This window comes from Ictidomys tridecemlineatus, chromosome 3 (assembly GCF_052094955.1).
Source record: "Ictidomys tridecemlineatus isolate mIctTri1 chromosome 3, mIctTri1.hap1, whole genome shotgun sequence".
Lineage (NCBI taxonomy): Eukaryota > Metazoa > Chordata > Mammalia > Rodentia > Sciuridae > Ictidomys > Ictidomys tridecemlineatus.
In genome coordinates this window covers 87,118,375-87,137,492 of record NC_135479.1, presented here as the reverse complement: position 1 = coordinate 87,137,492, position 19,118 = coordinate 87,118,375, and the positions used below count along the sequence as shown (strand labels likewise).

General features: G+C 41.1%; 1 protein-coding gene and 1 long non-coding RNA gene across 3 annotated transcripts in view; both read right to left on the bottom strand.

Moving 5' to 3' along the window:
• Positions 1–6,675, bottom strand: part of Slc25a36 (solute carrier family 25 member 36) — a 32,675-nt gene extending 26,000 nt beyond the window's left edge. Inside the window, exon 1 of one of the 2 annotated variants that reach the window (XR_013436540.1) lies at positions 6,420–6,675. Coding sequence is in view for 1 of the 2 variants with exons in the window: in XM_078043416.1 (XP_077899542.1) it covers positions 6,420–6,460 (41 nt within the window). In the remaining variant the exon portion in view is untranslated. The remainder of the gene's footprint in view (positions 1–6,419) is intronic. The other variant, XM_078043416.1, reaches the window with a different exon arrangement.
• A 1,318-nt stretch (positions 6,676–7,993) lies between these two features.
• On the bottom strand, positions 7,994–9,383 carry LOC144376271 (uncharacterized). Its single transcript, XR_013436541.1, has 2 exons — positions 8,532–9,383; positions 7,994–8,214 (listed from the first exon to the last, which is right to left on the bottom strand). It is a non-coding gene; the product is annotated as an uncharacterized LOC144376271 (long non-coding RNA).
• Between the last annotated feature and the right edge of the window lie 9,735 nt (positions 9,384–19,118).

Below are 19,118 nucleotides of genomic sequence, written 5' to 3'. Positions count from 1 at the left end.
ACAATTTACTAGTTAAGGCATTTATCAAACTATGGAATAACATTAAAGATTTCATTAAAATGTTAGCCAAACTTAAGGAGTTTTAGATCTTGTAACATGTGGTCTGTCTCTAAAATCCTGTAAAAATTAAGGAAGTCTTACTAAAAGCATTTTCCCTTAAGTATTTGTGTTTCAGTAAGAAAATACTAATTTCTGAAATGGCGAAGGACATTTTCTATCATTTGACAAATTAACATGAATTGCTGAAAATAAAAGCCTATTTAAAAAGGTACATGCAGTATTTCTGATACAGAAAAAACAGGCTATTCCTATTTTAACTGTTAGAGCAAAATCAAGACCTAATATCAAAGACTGTATTAGTAGTTACCATCACTGATAAAATTGGAAGCACAGAAGGAAATCTTATCATACAGCCTTCACTCAGAACAAAACACCATCAGACTGAGGACTAAAAAATCCACTACAGAAACAAAACCCACTGAGGGAATGTGGTAGAATTAGTGAAAGTAAACCTCCTCTGTAACTACTGCTTGCTTCTTTACTCTCCACTGCAAAAAATCTCGATTGTCTACTTTTTGTCTCCAATTTCTCTCACTTCAATCAGACTTGCCATGGAAACAGCTAATCAAAATCACCAAAGGTGCCCCATTGTCAAATTCAATACTAAGAGTTCTCAGACATCACCTGAAATGACAGTGACATTTGAAAGTTCATCACTCACACCTTCCTAGACACTGAAAGCATGCTTCAGCTGGACTTCAAAACTCCACATTTTCTTGGTCACCTCTTCTACTTTACTGGTTCCTCCTCTCCGAACTTCTTTTACTGGAGTCCCAAGAGGTTAATCCTCTGAAATCTTCTATACTCATTCCCTTAATGACATCATCCAAGCTTATGCTGCCATCATGTTCTAATGATTACTTAATGTATCTCAGGTTCAGATCTTTTTCCTGGCCTTCACACTAAATACATCCACCTAAGCAATTGCCTTCTGGACCTTGCTACTTCTCAAATTTACCACATCTAAAAGTAATCAATCTCTCCTTTTCCCAACCTTGTTTGTTCCCTCTGCAATTATACCCATCTTGGTTGACAGCAATTCCATTCTTTCAAGTGCCTTAACTAAGAACATGTAAGTTTTTCTTGCATCTTCTTTCCCTTAAAACTTTATGTACAATAAGTCACAAATTTTAACTCTGCTTTCAAAATTTAAGAATTCAAGCACAATGTCTAGTCCTCCAACCCAGTAAAAACCTCCATTATCTCTCATCTGGATTACTGAAAGCTAATCATCTCCCTACTTCTGCCCTGGCCCCAGGTGTTGGCTCTTCCAACACAGTAGCCAGGGCCAGCCTTTAGGTCTAGCAATGTCTCCTTTTACTTCAGTAGAAAAAGCCAAAAGTTTTCTAATGGCCTAAGACTCTATTACTCTCATTATAGTGCTCATACCTTAGGTCTTTCCCAGCCCAAGCCCTCTGCATAACTTATTCCCTCCCCTCCAGGCCTCTGCTCAAATGGCAACTTCTGTATGATTCAAACACTTCCTTACTTCAACCTGCGTGAACTCCCACTGTCCCACTTTTTGTTGCCTCTATTTCCTTCACAGTATTGAATAACACTATTTACTTGACAAGGTGACCCTCCTTTTTGGATAATTGTTTATTCTTCAATACTACATCAAAATGGGACAACTGGCAGGTTTTTAGAGGCTAGCTGTAATGTAGAATCTGAACTACAAAGGAAAATGTCAATTTTCCACAGCTATATTAAAATCCATTGGTCTATCTAATACTACAAATCGATCTTTTACTTATTTATGACTCCACTGTAACATATATTGGTCATTTGAAAAATACTGGTTAAGTGGATTAAGCAGGTCTCCATGTTGATACATTTTATCAATATAATATTATTTACACTTTCTTAATTGATATTATTGACATTGTTATCTCATCAGAAATATCCTTAGGCATTAGGAAGCTGTCACACTGGAGATGGTGGGTCAATCCAAGATTTTAAAAATTCTAATTTTTACTTAAAAATTAGTTTTAAAAACTAGTTTAATCATTGACAACAAATAATATGAGTGTTTTTCTTTAAAACACTTCCTTTTTTGAGAAAATATCTGCCAAAAGGGTCAAGTCAAAACAGTCTCTCAATAGTTCTTTTTTTTTTTTTTTAATATTTATTTTTTAGTTCTCGGCGGACACAACATCTCTGTTTGTATGTGGTGCTGAGGATCGAACCCGGGCCGCACGCATGCCAGGTGAGCTCGTTACCACTTCAGCCACATCCCCAGCCCCTCAATAGTTCTTTTAAGTAAGTCTGTTTCCTCTAGGAAAAAAAGAGGTTAATTCTGCTTTCAACTGAAGACAAATACTGAACCACACTTTGGAATGCAGGAATAGGCTTTAGGCCCATTTCCCATTTTGACACAGTGAGTGTTAAATAAAGATGTGAATACCAGGGTCAAGATTTAATAAAATTAATAATTATTACCCCCTCAAGAACACAAACTGGCCTTTCAGTTGTGTTTTTTAATTTCAACTGCTCCAAGATGAAGAAGACAATGACTACTAGTTCAGTCACATGCTGCTGCCCTCACACAGCATAGCTGTTATACCACAAGTGCAAACTTCAACACATTTGTGAAAGGCAAACAAGTAAAAACAATACTTTTTACCTTATTTTTATGTAGGGCTGAGGTTGCCTAATATGTGCAAGGGGCACATAAAATAAAGGTTATTGTGTCCACCTACAACGATTTAAAAATACCCAAATACCACGGAGCCCAGCCCCAGCCAGTATTTGAATGAAAATAGTTTTAACCTATCAGACCACCAAAAGGGTCTTGAGAATTCTCAGGAGCCCCCTGGCCTACACTGCTGCGCTACACTAATCCATTTATAGGAAATAGCTTCTTTGAGAACATTCTATATCAGGATAAGCAATTCCTCCAAGTTTTCTAATCTATTGGTAAGAATGAGAGAATATTTTTAGAAGGAAAAAAAAGGGATATCTGAAAGTTTGTGTCTCCTCAAAATTCATATTCAAATCCTACCCATTAAGGTGACAGCTCAGGATGGGCTGGGCCCTTGGGAGGTGATTAGGTTGGGATCGGTGCCCTATAAAAAAAGAAAGCTAGCTAGGCCCTTCTACTATGAGGACACAGTGAGAAAGTACAGTCCGTAAGAAAGAAAACCCTCACCAGACATAAGAATCATACCTTAATCTAGGCTCTAGAACCATGAGAAATGTTTGCTGCTTATAAGTGACCTGACTTACAGTACTGTATTACAGCAGCTGAAACAGACTAAGACACAGGAAAAGGAGAGGTAGTAAAAATTGAGAAAATGGGAATGGAGGGGAAAAAAAAGCATGAACAAAGTATAGTGGAGGGCTGGGGATGTGGCTCAAACGGTAGCACGCTCGCCTGGCATGCGTGTGGCCCGGGTTCGATCCTCAGCACCACATACCAACAAAGATGTTGTGTCCGCCGAGAACTAAGAAAAAATAAATAAATATTAAAAAAATTCTCTCTCTCTGTCCCCCTCTCTCACTCTTTTAAAAAAAAAAAAAAAAACAAAACAAAAAACAAAGTATAGTGAAAATAATCTATATAAACTATACTTTAAAATATCCTAATTCTGCCTTGAGCATACAAAGAAGTAGATGAAATTAATTTAACAAAAATCATAACATAGGAGTTTCTTATTAAATTAAGTGTTTAATAAGTAAAAGAATTCTGATACTAAAATAAGCAATTTGATAATCTGCAATAGTACTAACTACATGTATTCCGTTCTCTCATAGTCATAAAAGCTACACGGAAAAATATCATCCACTTGGAAGTCTGAAGGTTTATCACTCCCATTTGAGACAATCTCCCTCAAATAGTATGTGTGTGTGGGGGGGAGTGAATGGCCTCTGGTAAACATATGCAGCTGACAGAACACACAAAGTATTTAAAAATATATTTCATGTTATCTCTTTATATACAGATATATAATGACATTAGAGGTATAGCTAAAATCAAATTGTATTTAGACCATTTTTTACAGGCTGCCATGATATGCTTCTGTAACTCAATTACCTAACCAAGGATCTTACAAACTCTGAATATTAACTCTGGCAAAAGCATAATGAGACCAAAGGGTGTCTTAAAGAAAGCACGAGTTATGCATGTGAGTGTGTCACCCAAACCCAAGGTCCAGTGCTGATCTGCTTCAAATGTCCCGATTTAAAAGTACACTTTAGAGGTATAGTAGCATAAAAAAAGGAAGGATCACGGCTGAGGTTCTGGCTCAGTGGCAGAGTGCTTGCCTACAACCTGTGAGGCACCAGGTTCAAGCCCCAGCACCACATAATAAATAAAATAAAATAAAGGCATTCTGTCCATCTACAACTACAAAAATAAAAGAAGGCTATCTGAATCAGTCCCTTCAAAATATGGAAAAATACTGAGATATAAATATTTGGAAGATCCTAATCCAAACTGGAAAATTAGTGCAATAATGCTAATATCTATTTAAAATATATGTGCTCTATTTTTAACCACACTTGAGGGCTGGGGTTGTGGCTCAGCATTAGAGTCCTTGCCTAGCACGTGTGAGGCACTGGGTTGGATCCTTGGCACCACATAAAAATAGAATAAAGGTTATTGTGTCCACCTACAACTAAAACAAATATTAAAAACAACAACAATATTTGATATATGAATCCTCAATGTAGAGAGACAGAAATGTTAGAAGCTAGAGAAAGGTCTTAGATATCAAATACCACAATATCATTTTACAGATGAAGAAATGAAAATCAAAAAGTCTGTCCATTTTTTTACCCAAATTAGGGAAGGGGAAAAAAAAGTGGCCAGAATTGGGTCTGTGATCTCTCAACTTTCAGGTGTCACAATCACATCTATTTACATGACAAAAAATTACTTGCATGACAAGACATCTTTACTGTTAAAGAACATATATAATAAAACTGGATTAAAAAATAAATAAAAAGATTTACGGGGCAATAAAACATTTCAGAAATATGGAAAGCAAACTGGATCTCACAAATTAATAGAAAATGTTTTTATGACAACATAGTGACTGGCCCATAAATGAAGTACAATAAATATTTGTTGGATGAATATGTGCCAACTAAGAAAGTACTGCCATCATTGTAAATAGAGTCCACATGTCCAACTTGAAGCAAGACAACATAAAGAGAACTCCGTTTAAAGTGGTTGATGAGGAAACAAATGATAGTCTTCAAAGATATGATGTTTTACATGTTACATAAGTGAAAAAGTGTCTTAACACAATTCACCCGTAACGATTTTTTAATATTAAATTAATCCTACAGATAAAAGTAGCACTTAAAATTGCTATAATTGACAGCGCGTGGGGCACGCCTATGATCCTAGCGACTTGGGAAGCTGAGGCAGGAGGATTCCAAGTTTAAGGCCAGCCTCAACAATTTAATAAGACCTGTCTCAATATAAAAGGGAAGGAGGGGTGCTGGGGTGTAGTTCAATGGTACAGCGCCCCCAGATTCAATTCCCGGGACCCAAAATAATCAAAACAAAACAAAAATGGCTATAATTCTCCAAATAATCTGTAAGGAACATATCTAACGGGGAAACTAAGCAAAATGGCTGTAGCTCCCGGGCTGGCAACCAGGTAGTGCTCATCTTGTGCACACCCACTGTAACTACCGTCCTCTTTATTTGACCTCTCTCTACCCCACTTTCTCCTTTGAGCAGCAGAAAAATAGCGAGTTTGTGCAAGAGGACGGGTCTGCCCAGGGGTGGCGGGAGGACCTGACTTCAAGGGCACCGCCGGTTTGCATGACATCCCTCAACTCGGAAGGAAATTTCCAAGAGCTTAGGAATAACCCACAGCTCCCACCGGCGAGAGAACGCCAGCGCCTCGGCGGCCCCAGCCCCTCCGGCGGCCCCGAGCGCCGCCCCCGCCTGGCGGGGCCCGGAAACCGCCGCCCGAGGTCCGAGGCGGGGCGTGCGCGACGTGCGGAGGCTCAGCCCGCGCCCCGCCGGGCCGAGGCCAAGGCGGCCCCGGCGCCCATTTTGTCTTCGGCCTCCGCATTGCCCGCCCGGTACCCCTGGGCACTGCGACCCCCGCAAGGTCCGGGGCTGGGCCCCCACTGGCGCCACATCCCGGACATCCCAAGGCCGCGGGGCCCGGTCTGATCCTGGGATCCGGATCCGAGATCTGCGTCGTCCTCGGCCGCGCAGGCCTGCGGACCTGGCCCCCGCCTCAGCCGCTCCGCAGCCTGAGCACCGCCCGGGCTCCATCCCGGGCCTCCCCGCCCGGGCCTCGCCTCCCGCCCCGCGCTCGGACTGGAGCGTCCCCGGCCCTTAGCCTCGCTCCCAGCCCCTCGGCCCTCGGCTGCACGCCCCGTCTGGACCGTACCCTCCAGCAAACAGATGCACCAGCGTGTCCCTCTGGCTCATTCTCTCTCCTGCATGTCCTCCGGGCGCTGAGGCGGGACGTGGATCCAGGTGCCCGCTACGGCCGGCGGCTTCGGTCCCCGAAGGAGCCGCACGACGCCCCCGGGACAGCGAGGGGAGCTGGCGGAGTCGCAGCTGCAAAAGGAACCCAGCGCAGCGCTCCCTGCCGCGCTGCAGCCGCGCCGCCGCTTGCTCTTAGGGCGCGCGGAGCGGGGCGTGGAAAGTCCTGAGCCCCTACATAAACAGAGACTCCCATTGGCTCCAGCGGAATGACGTCACGGGAGCGGCATGCCTCTTTCACGTGATCGCTAAGAGGTTCCTCAATGAAAGGGGCCTCGAGGCGGGGCCAGAGCGCGTGCCCGGACGATAGTAGGTCGCGGCGCCCCCGCACCTAATCCTCTAACCCGGAAGGCTACGTCGCGCCTCCTGGGCCTGCGCGGAGCGCCCGGCAGATAGGGGCCCGCTCTCCCCGAACAGGAGCCAGGAAAAACCTGGGTGCGGAGCCCACAAGTACATATACTTTTGAAAAAAATTAAACGGCTTTATGACCCAGTCATTCCGCTGTCAGGCATTTACTTGAGAATAACACACAATGCTTGAAAAGGCTTGTGCAAAGATACTCATGCACAGCATCACAAAGGTATAGTATTGCAAGCATACCTTGTAGTAGGAAAACTTGGGGGGATCTTTGGGGAATGGAGAGAGAAATCATGGAACATGCCTTCTATGGAATAGTATGCAATGGTGACGGGTAAATATGGAGAAAAAAATCTTGAAGACATAGTAAGTAAAAGGCAAATAAATTAAAGGTTTGTTGTAGAAAGAATAAACTGTCCATTTACTCATTCTATGGATCAATAAATGTTTCTTATATGTATACATAGGAGGGTCAACATCAGTGGAAAAGAATTATTTCTCCAGAACAGTGGTTAAAATTTTTAAATTTTTGTTAGTAATTATTTCTGAGACGTGCAGACAAGTCCAGAAAATAATACCAGACACCCAATGCTCATCATCCAGACTGAACACATTTCAATATTTCTACCTCTTTACCCATACAGCTGCCCTTCCATCTTCAAGGCCTCACTTTTTGCCACCCGCTGGAATTCTCCAGGACCCACCTTCCTTTTCTTCCAGGGCCAATTCATGAAGGCTGGGCTGATGACTTTATCTGTGTTCCTTATGGGCTCCTAAATTCCTACAAAATGTTCAGACCTCAAGTGCTCATCTACTCCACCTTAAAGTATTAAGTGTGTTAAAATATTTAAAGCACTTAAAACAGTGCTACCTAAGTGCTAGCTGGAATTATTGTTTGTGTTCTTTTACTGCTTTGTATCCTTTTGTTTGCTTTTTAAGAAACAAGAGTCTAAGTTTCCAAGGCTGGCCTCAAACTCCTGGGCTCCAGGAATCATCGCACCTCAGCCTTTCCTGGACATGAGATCTACAGGTGCATGCCCCTTTCCCTGCTCTCTATTCTTTGTGACAGAAATAGCAGCTCATATTTCTTTAGTACTCACTAAAGTTCTAGGCTCTAAGTGAAACATTTTATAACATTCTTTTATTGAACTCTCACTAATCTATGAGGTAAACAATATAATTACCCTAATTTCACATGAGGAAACAAATGGCTTTAGGATAATTTTGTGCCTTGCCCAAGATTATCAGTTCATCCCAGAGAAGCTTGGACTTGAATTCTGTGAAATCTGATTCCAGAGTTTCAGTTGGCAATGTAATCGCTGCCCATTAGAGGGAGAGATCTGGGTAAAAATAGAAAAATAGAAACAAAAATTGATACCACTGGCCATTGCCAAAAAACAGTTACATTTATATAAAAGCTTTATTGAGATACAATCCTCATCAAATTCACTTTAAATTGGGTGACCTAATGGGTTTTAATATATTTTCATGGTTGTGCAAATATCACTGCCACCTAACTCCAGAATAATTTCCTCATCCCAAAAGCAACCCTGTTCCTTGTTAGCAGTGACTCCCTTCTCTTCCCTGGAACCCACACATGTATTTTCTATTTCTAATAGAGATAGAAAATGAATGATTAAATGAATCCTCCACTCACTGTGTGGTCTTTTTTGTCTGGTTTCTTTCAGTGAACAATGTCTTCTAAGTTTATTCATGTTGTAGCATGTATCAGTACTTTAGTCCTTTTCATGACAATTTTGTTTGTCCATTCGCAATAGATGGACTTGTGGGTTATTTCCACTTCGGAGCTATCAAATAATGCTGCCACGAATAATTGTGTACAAGTTTTTCCATAGGCATACATTTTCAGTTTCTCCTGAGTATATACCAAATAGTGCAGCTTTTAGGTCAGCTGGTAATTCAACATTTAAACTTATGAGAAACTGTCAAACTTTTCCAAAACACACCATTTCAGGTGAATTTCTTTTAAGGTAATAGCTATTGGTCCACGTTTTTGACCAGGGGCCTGCCGTAAGAATTATGTTTAATGTTTTTATGAAGTTTCTGCAACTGGTAAGAAGGGAGTCGAAGTTCTTCTTCAAGGCAGTAACGATTATTGCCTTGAGCAAGGACAATTCTTGAACCTCATTCAGATGCCACTGTGGAAGCAGACTCTGCCCTTGCAAGTTCAGGTCACAGGTGTGGGTGTGGTTGCTGCAGGCCTCCTTCTTGCCGGGATTGGAGGGTTGCGTTGTCACCCATGCTTGCTGCGATTCCTCCGCAAAGCCTCCTGCAGCTCTTTTATAATCTTCCTTCCTCTTTCGTCCTGGCTGGAGTACACCGCGGCGAGAATCCTTCAGGATCAGCCCTCGCTCCTGGCACACATCAGCTTCTAAAGGCTCGTGCAGGAGGAGGACCTTTGGGAAGTGGGTGGGGCTGAGACCGCACTCCTCCAATCAGACGCATCTTCACCTCAGAGCGTCCCCGTTCCTGCCTGCCCAGACGTCTTCTGGGAGTTGTAGTTTCTAAGTGGCTATGGGAAAAAGGTTAGTCTCGGTCAGGGTGGTCACAACCCCAAACCTTCCTCTAAACAAAACAAGCTTCCTGTGAAGTAAGGGCGGATCTGGTTTTGCAGATTGGTTCTGTTTTCTAATTTTAAGTGCTAAAGGCCTAGAGACGACCCTAAACGATTCTCTCGGTGTGTGAGGAGGTGGGGGGCATGCTAGAGAGCGTAGGTGGACTGATGTCACGTTGCCAGCTTACCCTCTGCTAGTCTTCCAGGTTTCGAAAATTTCTGTAAGTTTCAAGCCTTGGAATGGCAACGTCAGTTTTAAATGTTTGGTCTTTTGCTACTGTTGTTGTTTAACCTTGGATGTATGCTCTTTGCCAAATATCATTTTATATATATATATTTTCCATTTTGCTTTTAACAATAAACAATAAATTCAGAAATCCCTCTACTCAGCGGAAAGCAAAGCATCGTTAGCAGCTGTGGGAATATTCTCATGGGTACTTCATCTCAAAGAGCTCCAGATTTCTACACCATTTTTTTTTATGACCAGACACTAAATATTTTTGATTTTTAAAAATTTGTTGAATTATAATTAACCTAAGTAAGCTGCACACATATGTAAAGAATACCATTTGATATGCCTTGACATGTGTATACCTGGAAACCGTCCCTGTAATCCAGGTAACCAACGTAGCCATTACTTTGTAATCTTTCCAATTGCCTTGGACCCTCCCAGACACGCGCTACTCACTACTTGCTATGTCGCTACAGATTCATTTGTATTTTCCTAGCATTTTGTTTAAACCAAACCACAGAATATGTCTCTTTTTTTTGTTTTGTTTTCTTCTCATTGAGTATAATTATTTTGAGATTTACTTATGCAGAAGCATGAGATAAAAGGTCATTTCTTCGTTTATGATGGACATTGAGGTTGTGTGCAGTATTTGGTTGTTACAAACAAAGCTGCAATGAATAGTGACTTGCATGCCTTTGTGTGGACCTGTGCTTCCAGCCCTCTTATCTACAAGGCATTGTTGCATACCCTTGCCAAGTATTTAAATTAATACTCTCGAAACCATTGTAAGGACTTACCATTTTATAGTTGAGGAAACTTAGATGCAGAGAGATTAAGAGATTTGTCTGGAAATCCCAACTAGCAAGAAGCTGAGCTGGAATACAAATCTAAGTATTCTGGCTCCAAAGTCTGGTCTCTTATCCTCTATTCTCTGCTATCTCAATATATGTATTTTTTTGAGAATATAAGATGTAGTTCCTACAAAAACCCAAAAACTGGAGCTGGGGCTGTAGCTCAGAGTGCTTGTCTGGCTTGTGTGAGGCACTGGGTTCAATCCTCAGCACCAATAAAAATAAACAAATAAAATAAAGGCATTCTGTCCATGTGCAACTTCAAAAAAAGAAAAAAGAAAAAACGTTTGGAAAAAACATCAGAAGAGAAGGTGCTGAAGAAGAAAAAAATGGGCAATTATATCTGAGCCCTGGATGGAAAATCACAGGGCAGTTGCTCCTTAATGCAGGTTTTATCTCCTGTTCAGCTGCCACTCCCATCCGCCACTCAGTAGCATTTAGGTTCGGTGATGTTTAATGGTGCTTAGATATACACCCTGGTGATAAGTATATGGAGGTAGTATGAGACAGATAAGGAGCTTTACTTGGAAAAATGGGTTTTCCCCATAATGAATCAACATTTTCCTTGTGGAAAACACTCTCTCTCTCCAAGAGCGTGTCCCAGGAACCACAGGAATAAAATCCAAAAGAGAGAGAGAGAGAGAGAGAGAGAGAGAGAGAGAGAGAGAGAGAGAGAGAGAGACTTTTTCTACTTTCCAGGAGAAGAATTAGAACTGTGGGGAGATATTACAAAGGGAAGCATAGATTTCATTGAGATAAGAGTACAATATATGTTCTTTTACCCAGACATGCCTGGAACTTCAACACTGTGATACTAGAGAGTAATACCCTTAGGCATGGGGGTTTAAGTCAGTGGTAGAGCCCTTACTTGGTATGCACGAAGCTGGGGGTTCAATCCTCAGCACTACCCCGCCCCCACAAAAAAAAGGTAGTACCCTGCTTTCCTGCTTGAGAACCTATCTCAAGCAGGAAAGCAGGGTCTCTTATAGTCTCATCCAGGATCCTCTTTCTGAAACCCAATTAATTTTTGGCATTTAGATCTTGCCTTCTAACATTAATTCTTGGTTTTTATTGAAAGTAACAAACTACCCAATTCAAAAATGGACAAAAAAATTTGAATGACATTTATCCAAAGAAGATATACAGATGTCAATAAGCTCATGAAAAGACGCTTAATGCTTCTCATCAAATGCAATGCAAATCAAGGGCAATGCAAACCAAGATCACTGTGAAATGCTGCTTCACACACACTAGGATGGTAATAAGCAAACAGACGAAAGAAAAAAGGAAAAACCCTCAAAATATCAAGTGTTGGCCAGGACGTGGAGAAATTAGAACCCTTTCTCAAGAAGTTAAACATAGAAGTCTGATCCAGCAATTTTACCTTAGGGCATATACCTAAAAGAATTGAAAGTGAACCCTCAGGAGATTCTGCATGCCAAACTCACAGCTAAAGAGTGCACAGCAGCCAGAAGAGGGAAACATCCTGTCAAGCTGTCCGTCAACAAAGGAATGGATGAACAGAATGTGACTTATACATACAATAGACTGTTATTCAGCCTTTATAAAAGAAGGAAACTGACACAGGCTACAACAGTGGGGGGGGCACTTTAAAACATAATATTAAGTGGACAATCTCCAGATTTTCATTTCCTGCCAATAAATGAGGCCCACTGGGTATGCAGTATAATAAATGAGGAGACCCCACCCACATCCTGGCATTTTGCCATGGAATTTTCCAAACCAGGGATAAAAGCAAGATCTTAAAGGTTTTGGGAAAGATGGAGCAGGGTAAAGGGGGAGTAGGAAAATGAAGAAAACATAGTTGGGTGAATTGTTAGGGCACAGACAACAGACTCCTCTTGTACTTGGAGTTACAACCAAAGACTGGTGCTGAGAAAAGAAAGGTCTAGGACCTATAGTTGGAATTAACTGAGAAAAGCCTTTGTGTCTCCCGGGAGTATGGGCTACTAATTATGCCTTTGTACTAATGTTTCCCCATGCCCTCAATTAATTCCTCAATGTCTTCTTCAGGATGTCATTGAAATCATTGCCACCCAATTTCTCCACCACACTAAACAGTTGGCTTTTTATCTTTTCACTGATTAGGAAATACTTAAAACGATTTTCATTATTTTCCCATAATTTTGTTTAAGACCTTCAGATCCAAAAGAGATGGGGTAACAAGAATCAGAAATAATATTAAAAACTTGGCAAAATATATAAACTTATGGCTTTTAAGGCCCTGAACATTGAGCAATAAAAGTCTAATTCCTGATAGATGGAAAAATAAACAAATTAAACCATACAAATGCCAGGGCTTATGGCCTGGAGAGAGTTTCCAGCCACAGTGCAGGAAGATGGAAACTAGGCAGAACCTGGCAGACATCCTGGCATGAAGGCAAACAGGTCCAGGGAGACCAAGGCAGCAGGGTTTGTGGGGCAGAGGATCAAGAACCCAAGATACTGTCACCTTGAGTTTTTGGCTGAGTACTGATCAGAGCATGCATGTGAGGACAAGAACCTCTTTCAGAAGTAGAGGGACCAGTGTGTGACATTCACACAAGGCTGGGGATAGTGCCTCTTCCCATCAGCTAGAATGGAAAATCTCACAAATCAGGGGGAAACTGGGTAGAGTACTCAGAAGGGTCTTGCCTCACTAGTGGGGGAAAAAATAGTCATGTTCTGGGCCTGCCTCATAAATATTAAAAGTAAAATATGCAAGGATTAATCTGTGTGCAATTTAATGCATTACAAAACAAAGATCAAAAATATTACAGGGTCTGGGCATGTGGCTCAAGCGCACTCGCCTGGCATGCTCGAGGTGCTGGGTTCGATCCTCACTCAGCACCACATAAAATAAAGATGTTGTGTCCGATGGAAACTGAAGAATAAATATTTAAAAATTCTCTCTCTCTTTAAAAAAAATTACAGGAGTAAAAATATATTTAGTACCCAACAAGGTAAAATGAACAATCTTTGCAAGTAATCAAAAATTACCAAGCATGCAAAGATGCAGGGAAACATAACCCCCAAATATTCTCTTGTTTCTTACAAAATGTGTGAAGCATGATATCACTTGGATAAACTGTGATGAGTTAAAGCTGTATACTATAAACGCTAAGCACCACTAACGTGGAGTTTTAGCTAATAAGCCAATAAAGGAGGTAAATTGAAACATAAGAAACATATAATCAAGTAAAAGACATAAAAGCCCACAAAAATAGGTGACACAAATGGAAAATAAATATCAAAATGATAGATTTAAATCTAACTACATCAATAGCCATATTAAATGTAAATGGCTTAAATACCCTGATTAAAAAGAGGAGAATAGTAAAATTGGTCAAAAAAAGCAAGATTCAACTATGTGTTGCCTTAAAAAAGTTCTAAATATTAAGACACAAATATATTAGAATAAAAAAATGGAAAAAGATATGTCATATTAATACTGGTCAAAAGAAAGCCAAGTGGGGCTAGAGATGTGGCTCAAGCGGTAGCACGCTTGCCTGGCATGCGTGTGGCCCGGGTTCGATCCTCAGCACCACATACAAACAAAGATGTTGTATCTGCCAAAAACTAAAAAATAAAAATTAAAAATATTCTCTCTCTCTCTCTCTCTTTTTTTTTAAAAAAAAAATCCAAGTGGCTCTATTAATGTGAGACAAGATAGGTTTCAAGGCAAATATTACCATGTTTAAAGAAAATCATTTCTTTTTTTAAAATATTTATTTTTTAGTTGTACACAACACCTTTATTTTGTTTATTTATTTTTATGTGGTGCTGAGGATCTAACCCAGGGCCTCACATGTGCTAGATGAACGCTCTACCACTGAGCCACAACCCCTGCCCCAAGAAGGTCATTTCATTATGGGAGAGTCAATTAATCAAGAGTAAGAATGATCCTAAATGTTTATTTACCCATTATCAGTAGGGTATATAACATAGAACTGCAAAAGAGAAATAGAGAAATCACAATTCTGGCCAGATATTTCATTACCATTGTCTAAGTAATTGATGGAATGAGAAGACAATCTGCAAGTATAAATTTGCTTTGAACAATACTGTAAACCAACTTCTTCTCCCATTTACAGAATGTGTCCCTCAACAACAGCAGAATACATATTCTTTCTAAGTGTACTAGACTATTTACCTGATAGATTGTATTCTAAGCCACAGAACACATCTTCAAAAATGCAAGAAGACTTAAGTCATAAGTATTTCCTTTGAGCACAAGGGAATTAAATTAGAAATAATAATTATAGTTGAGCTATAGAGTTGTTTCAGCCTTGAGTGCATCTATTGCTTATATAATTTGATTCCTCCAAATTAAGTTTGGGCACATTTTATTTCTTATATGTATGAAGATTTTGATGGATAAACTGAATGGAGTAAGTTGCTATATGTATCTAATAGGTAAGGGGTAGATAGCTGGAAAAGTGATAAACTTGTGGAACTGTGAGTGTGGGTGAGACAGTGTACTATTCATTTGGGTCAATGAATGAATGGAAACATGTATTGACAGTTATGCAACTAAATTTTTATTCAACTAATTTTTATCAACTGCAGGTGCCTTCACATGTTATCTTGTTCTCTTTTCCCAACAAACCTCTGAGGTTGAATTTATTTATTGTCTGATTCTTTGAGGCAAAGGGGAAATGGAAAGAGAGACAGAGAGAGAGAAAAGAAAGTTCAAGTCCCTTAGTGTCACTCCAGCCTTTAGCCTTTCCTGGTGAAGTCCTTGCTGCCTCTCCTTCCCTCCCTCCCACGATTCCTGAGCCGGCTCACCTGCTGGCACCGCCCACACTCAGGCAGTTGGTGCAATCCTGGGGCCTTCTGGATGCTTTCCTCCCCTGTGCGCCTGCGCAGCTCTGTGCCAACCTCTGCAGACAATGGTCCTGTGGTCCTGCGGTCCTGCCTGCGTGATGGGCAGCCTCCGGGGCTCTTGCACACTGAGTGCCAGGATTTCCGGAACAACATCTTTTTGTGAGAAGGCCTTCTGATGGATGTGATTGGATTCCTGACCTTGAGAACTGAATCAGTTTGAGAAGGTAGAGAAGTTCAAGGAGCTCCCAGAGTAAAGGTCTCTGTTCTCAGGGACTCCCTAGTGTGTCCTTGGGAAAGTTCCAGCCCAATGAATACACAACAGTTTACAATGACCTCCAGGATATGGTGAAGCCAAGTCTAGAGAATGAGAAGATAAGTCATGGTCTGGGAGAAGATACTAGCAAAACACATACCGGATAAAGGACTGTGGTCCAAAATATATAAAGAACTCTTAAAGTTCAACAACAAACAAACAACACAATTTTAAAACTAGCAAATGACCTAACACCTCACCAAAGAACATACACAGATGTGGCAGGGAAGCATATGAAAAGATGTTCAACATCAAATTTTATTAGGGAGTTGCAAACTGAAGCAACAAGGGGATAGCACTGGCTTGCCTGTTAGAATGGCTGAAGTCTAAGCAGACAACATTAAGTGCAGGTGAAGATGTGGAACAATGAGAACTCTGATTCACAGAGTTGCCGCTTTGGAAGCAGATTGGCAGTTTCTTCTAAGCTAACCATATTTTATCATATTATCCCACTCTTTGGTATTTATTCAGATAAAATGCAAATTTGTTTCCTACAAAAACCTGCACACAGCTGTTTGTAGCAGCTTTATTTGGAATTGCCCACACTTGGCAGCAACCATGCTGCCTTTCAGTAGATGAGTGGATACACTGTGGTATTTCCTGATGATGAAATATTACTCAGTGCTAAAAAGCAATGTATAATCAGTCTGCAGAAACGCATGAGGAAACTTGTATACGTATAACTAAGAGAAAGAGGCCAATGTGAAAAGTTCACTATGATTCCGACTTTGTAACATTCCAGAAAAAGCAAAACTATGAAGACAGTAAAAAGATTAGTGATTAGGAAAGGAAAAATAAGAAGAGAGTAGGATTTTCACGGTGGTGAAACTGCTCTGCAAGCTCTAACCATGAACAAGTGTCATTGGACACTTGTCCAAAACCATGGAATGTATGCCACCAAGAGTGAACCCTAACATCCATCCCCGACTTTGATTGACAATAATGTTTCAACACAGCTTCATCAATTTTAACTAAGATACCTCTGCGTGTGGGATGTTGATGGTGGTGGGGGGTGCATTGGGAACTCAGTACTCTCTGTTGAACTGTGAACCTGAAACTGCTCCAAAAAAAAAAAAATCTGTTCAAAAATTAAAACATAAGAAAACAAACATAACAAAGTAAAACCAAGCAAGTTTACTCATAATAGGCAAAAAAAAAAAAAGCTGGAAAATATTCAACAAGGAAAGGATAAATAAATTATGGTTTTTGCATCTGTTGAAATTCTACTTAACAATAGAAAAGAAAGAAGATACAAAATGGATAAAACTCAAAGAAATTTGGCTCAGTGAAATAGCCAAACACAAAAGTTATACCATACAGTGTCACATTCTAGAACAGGCAAAACTAACCTAAAGGGAGGGAAACAGATATCGGTCACCTGGAGGTGAGGGTGAGGCTGGGGATTGATCAAAACTGAGGGATGCTTATTGAGGGGAACAGAAATTACTTGCTAATTACTTGGCTGGAAATATTTTTTTAAAAAACTCATTGAAGTGTATACTTGAAATAGGTGCATTTTATTATAATGTAAATTATACCTCCAAAAGTTTATTAAAAAAATGAGACCATGGCCCATGCTGGTAATCCCAGGAACTTGGGAGGCTGAGGCAGGAGGATCGAAAATTCAAAGCCAACCTTAGAAACTTAGGGAGGCCCTAAGCAATTTAGTGAGACCCTGTCTCAAAAAATGAAAAGGGCTGGGGATGTGGCTCAGTGGTAAGGTGCCCCTGAGTTCAACCCCCAGTACCAAAAGAAAGAGAAAGACCATAAAAAATTTATAAGAAAACTTGAGAGACTTTAATATATATACAAATTTGGGGATGAAGAAGACTTGTCTAAACATGGCACAAAGTCTGGACAACATTAAAGATTGATGCCTGCAATTACTGAAATGAGAAGTTCCCGAATGGGAAAGAAATAATATGTGCAAAGTAAGAAAACAGGTGACAAACTGGGAAAATATTTGTAACTTGTTTTTTCTTGTTCTTAAAGTACTGCAATTGAAACTAGGTATGAATACAAACCTGCGTTGTTTGAAGGCTGAGCCCTACGAGGGAGGTAAGGTGCCTGAGTCCTGAGGACTGCAGGTGGTGACCACGGTTGGGCTGGGTTGTTCTGGAGGGCCAGATGCTGGAGGCAGTGGTTGGTAGTGACTGGGCCTGTCTCTCTGGGCAGCCCCTCACCTGGGACTGAGAGGAGCAACCATAATAAACTCCTCATCACACCTTGGTGTCCCCTGGCATGCTGCTCCTACTGGTGACACTGACCTCACATGCTGGATTTAGGCTAATGGTGCAGATCCAGATTCAACAGGGAGACTCAGGAATCCAAGGTTTTTATCCCCTCCTTCCTTCTCTTGATTAAGATGTAGGAAAAATTCCTTTCTTCTGAGTTTGAATTGAGGTCTCCCTAATCACATCTGGAAAAGGAAACAAATGGGGCTGGGGCTGGGCCTGGGGCTGGGGCTCAGTGTCCGAGCACTTGCCTAGCACGTGAGAGGCCCTGGGTTCGATCCTCAGCACCACATAAAAATAAACAAATAAAATGAAGGCATGCCATCCATCTACAACCACACACACACACACACACACACACACACACACACACACACACGCACACAAAGGAAATCCGGTGCACAGATGCCCTCCTCCCTGGCCTGATGCTCCAGCGTCTTCTAGAAACCTAGTTTCAGATTAGCCAAAGCCTAGTGCCGGATTAGACCTGCTGGCCTTGCCCATCACACACCTGGCTCGGGTCCTTCCCCTCGTGTCAGTTTTTTTTTTTTTTTTCTGGATCCTAAATAAAGAGCCTGGCTTCTAGGTCAAGGTCGACTGGGTCGGGATAACATCCAGCCCTGATTGGATGCTGGGTCCTGTCCAGAGCTGGCTTCCTGGTCTCAGGCTCACTTTTGGGCTTCAGGTCACCCTCCTCAGCATAATTGGAATTAAGTTTCCATACGGGGGGAGGTGGCTTGGTGGAGGTGCCAAGTATCTATCCAAGTCTGGTATCCTGGTATCCCCCCAAAATATCCCTTTTCTGTGTCTCCCAAAGATTCTCTCCTTACTCTCCAGGCCTCTCACTGTTAGCTTTGCAGTTGCTTCTTTTCTCTGGAACTTTCTATGGTTTGAAGCTCCAGGAAGTGCTTCTTCACCTTTCTGCATACCTACTATTTGACAACAATTTAACTAGATGTTGGAATCAGCCCTGCCTGCAAACTGGGGTGGACAGAGAAGTCGATAGGCCCTAATAAATGATGTGCATGGGGCTGAGATTGTGGCTCAGTGGTAGAGCGCTCACCTAGCATGCGTGAGGCACTGGGTTCGATCCTCAGCACCACATAAATGTAAAATAAAAATATTGTGTCCACCTAAAAAAATAGCTGGGAAATAAATGTTAAAAAAGAAATGTGACTTTGCCTGAACACTGGAAGAACCTCTGTTTCTAGA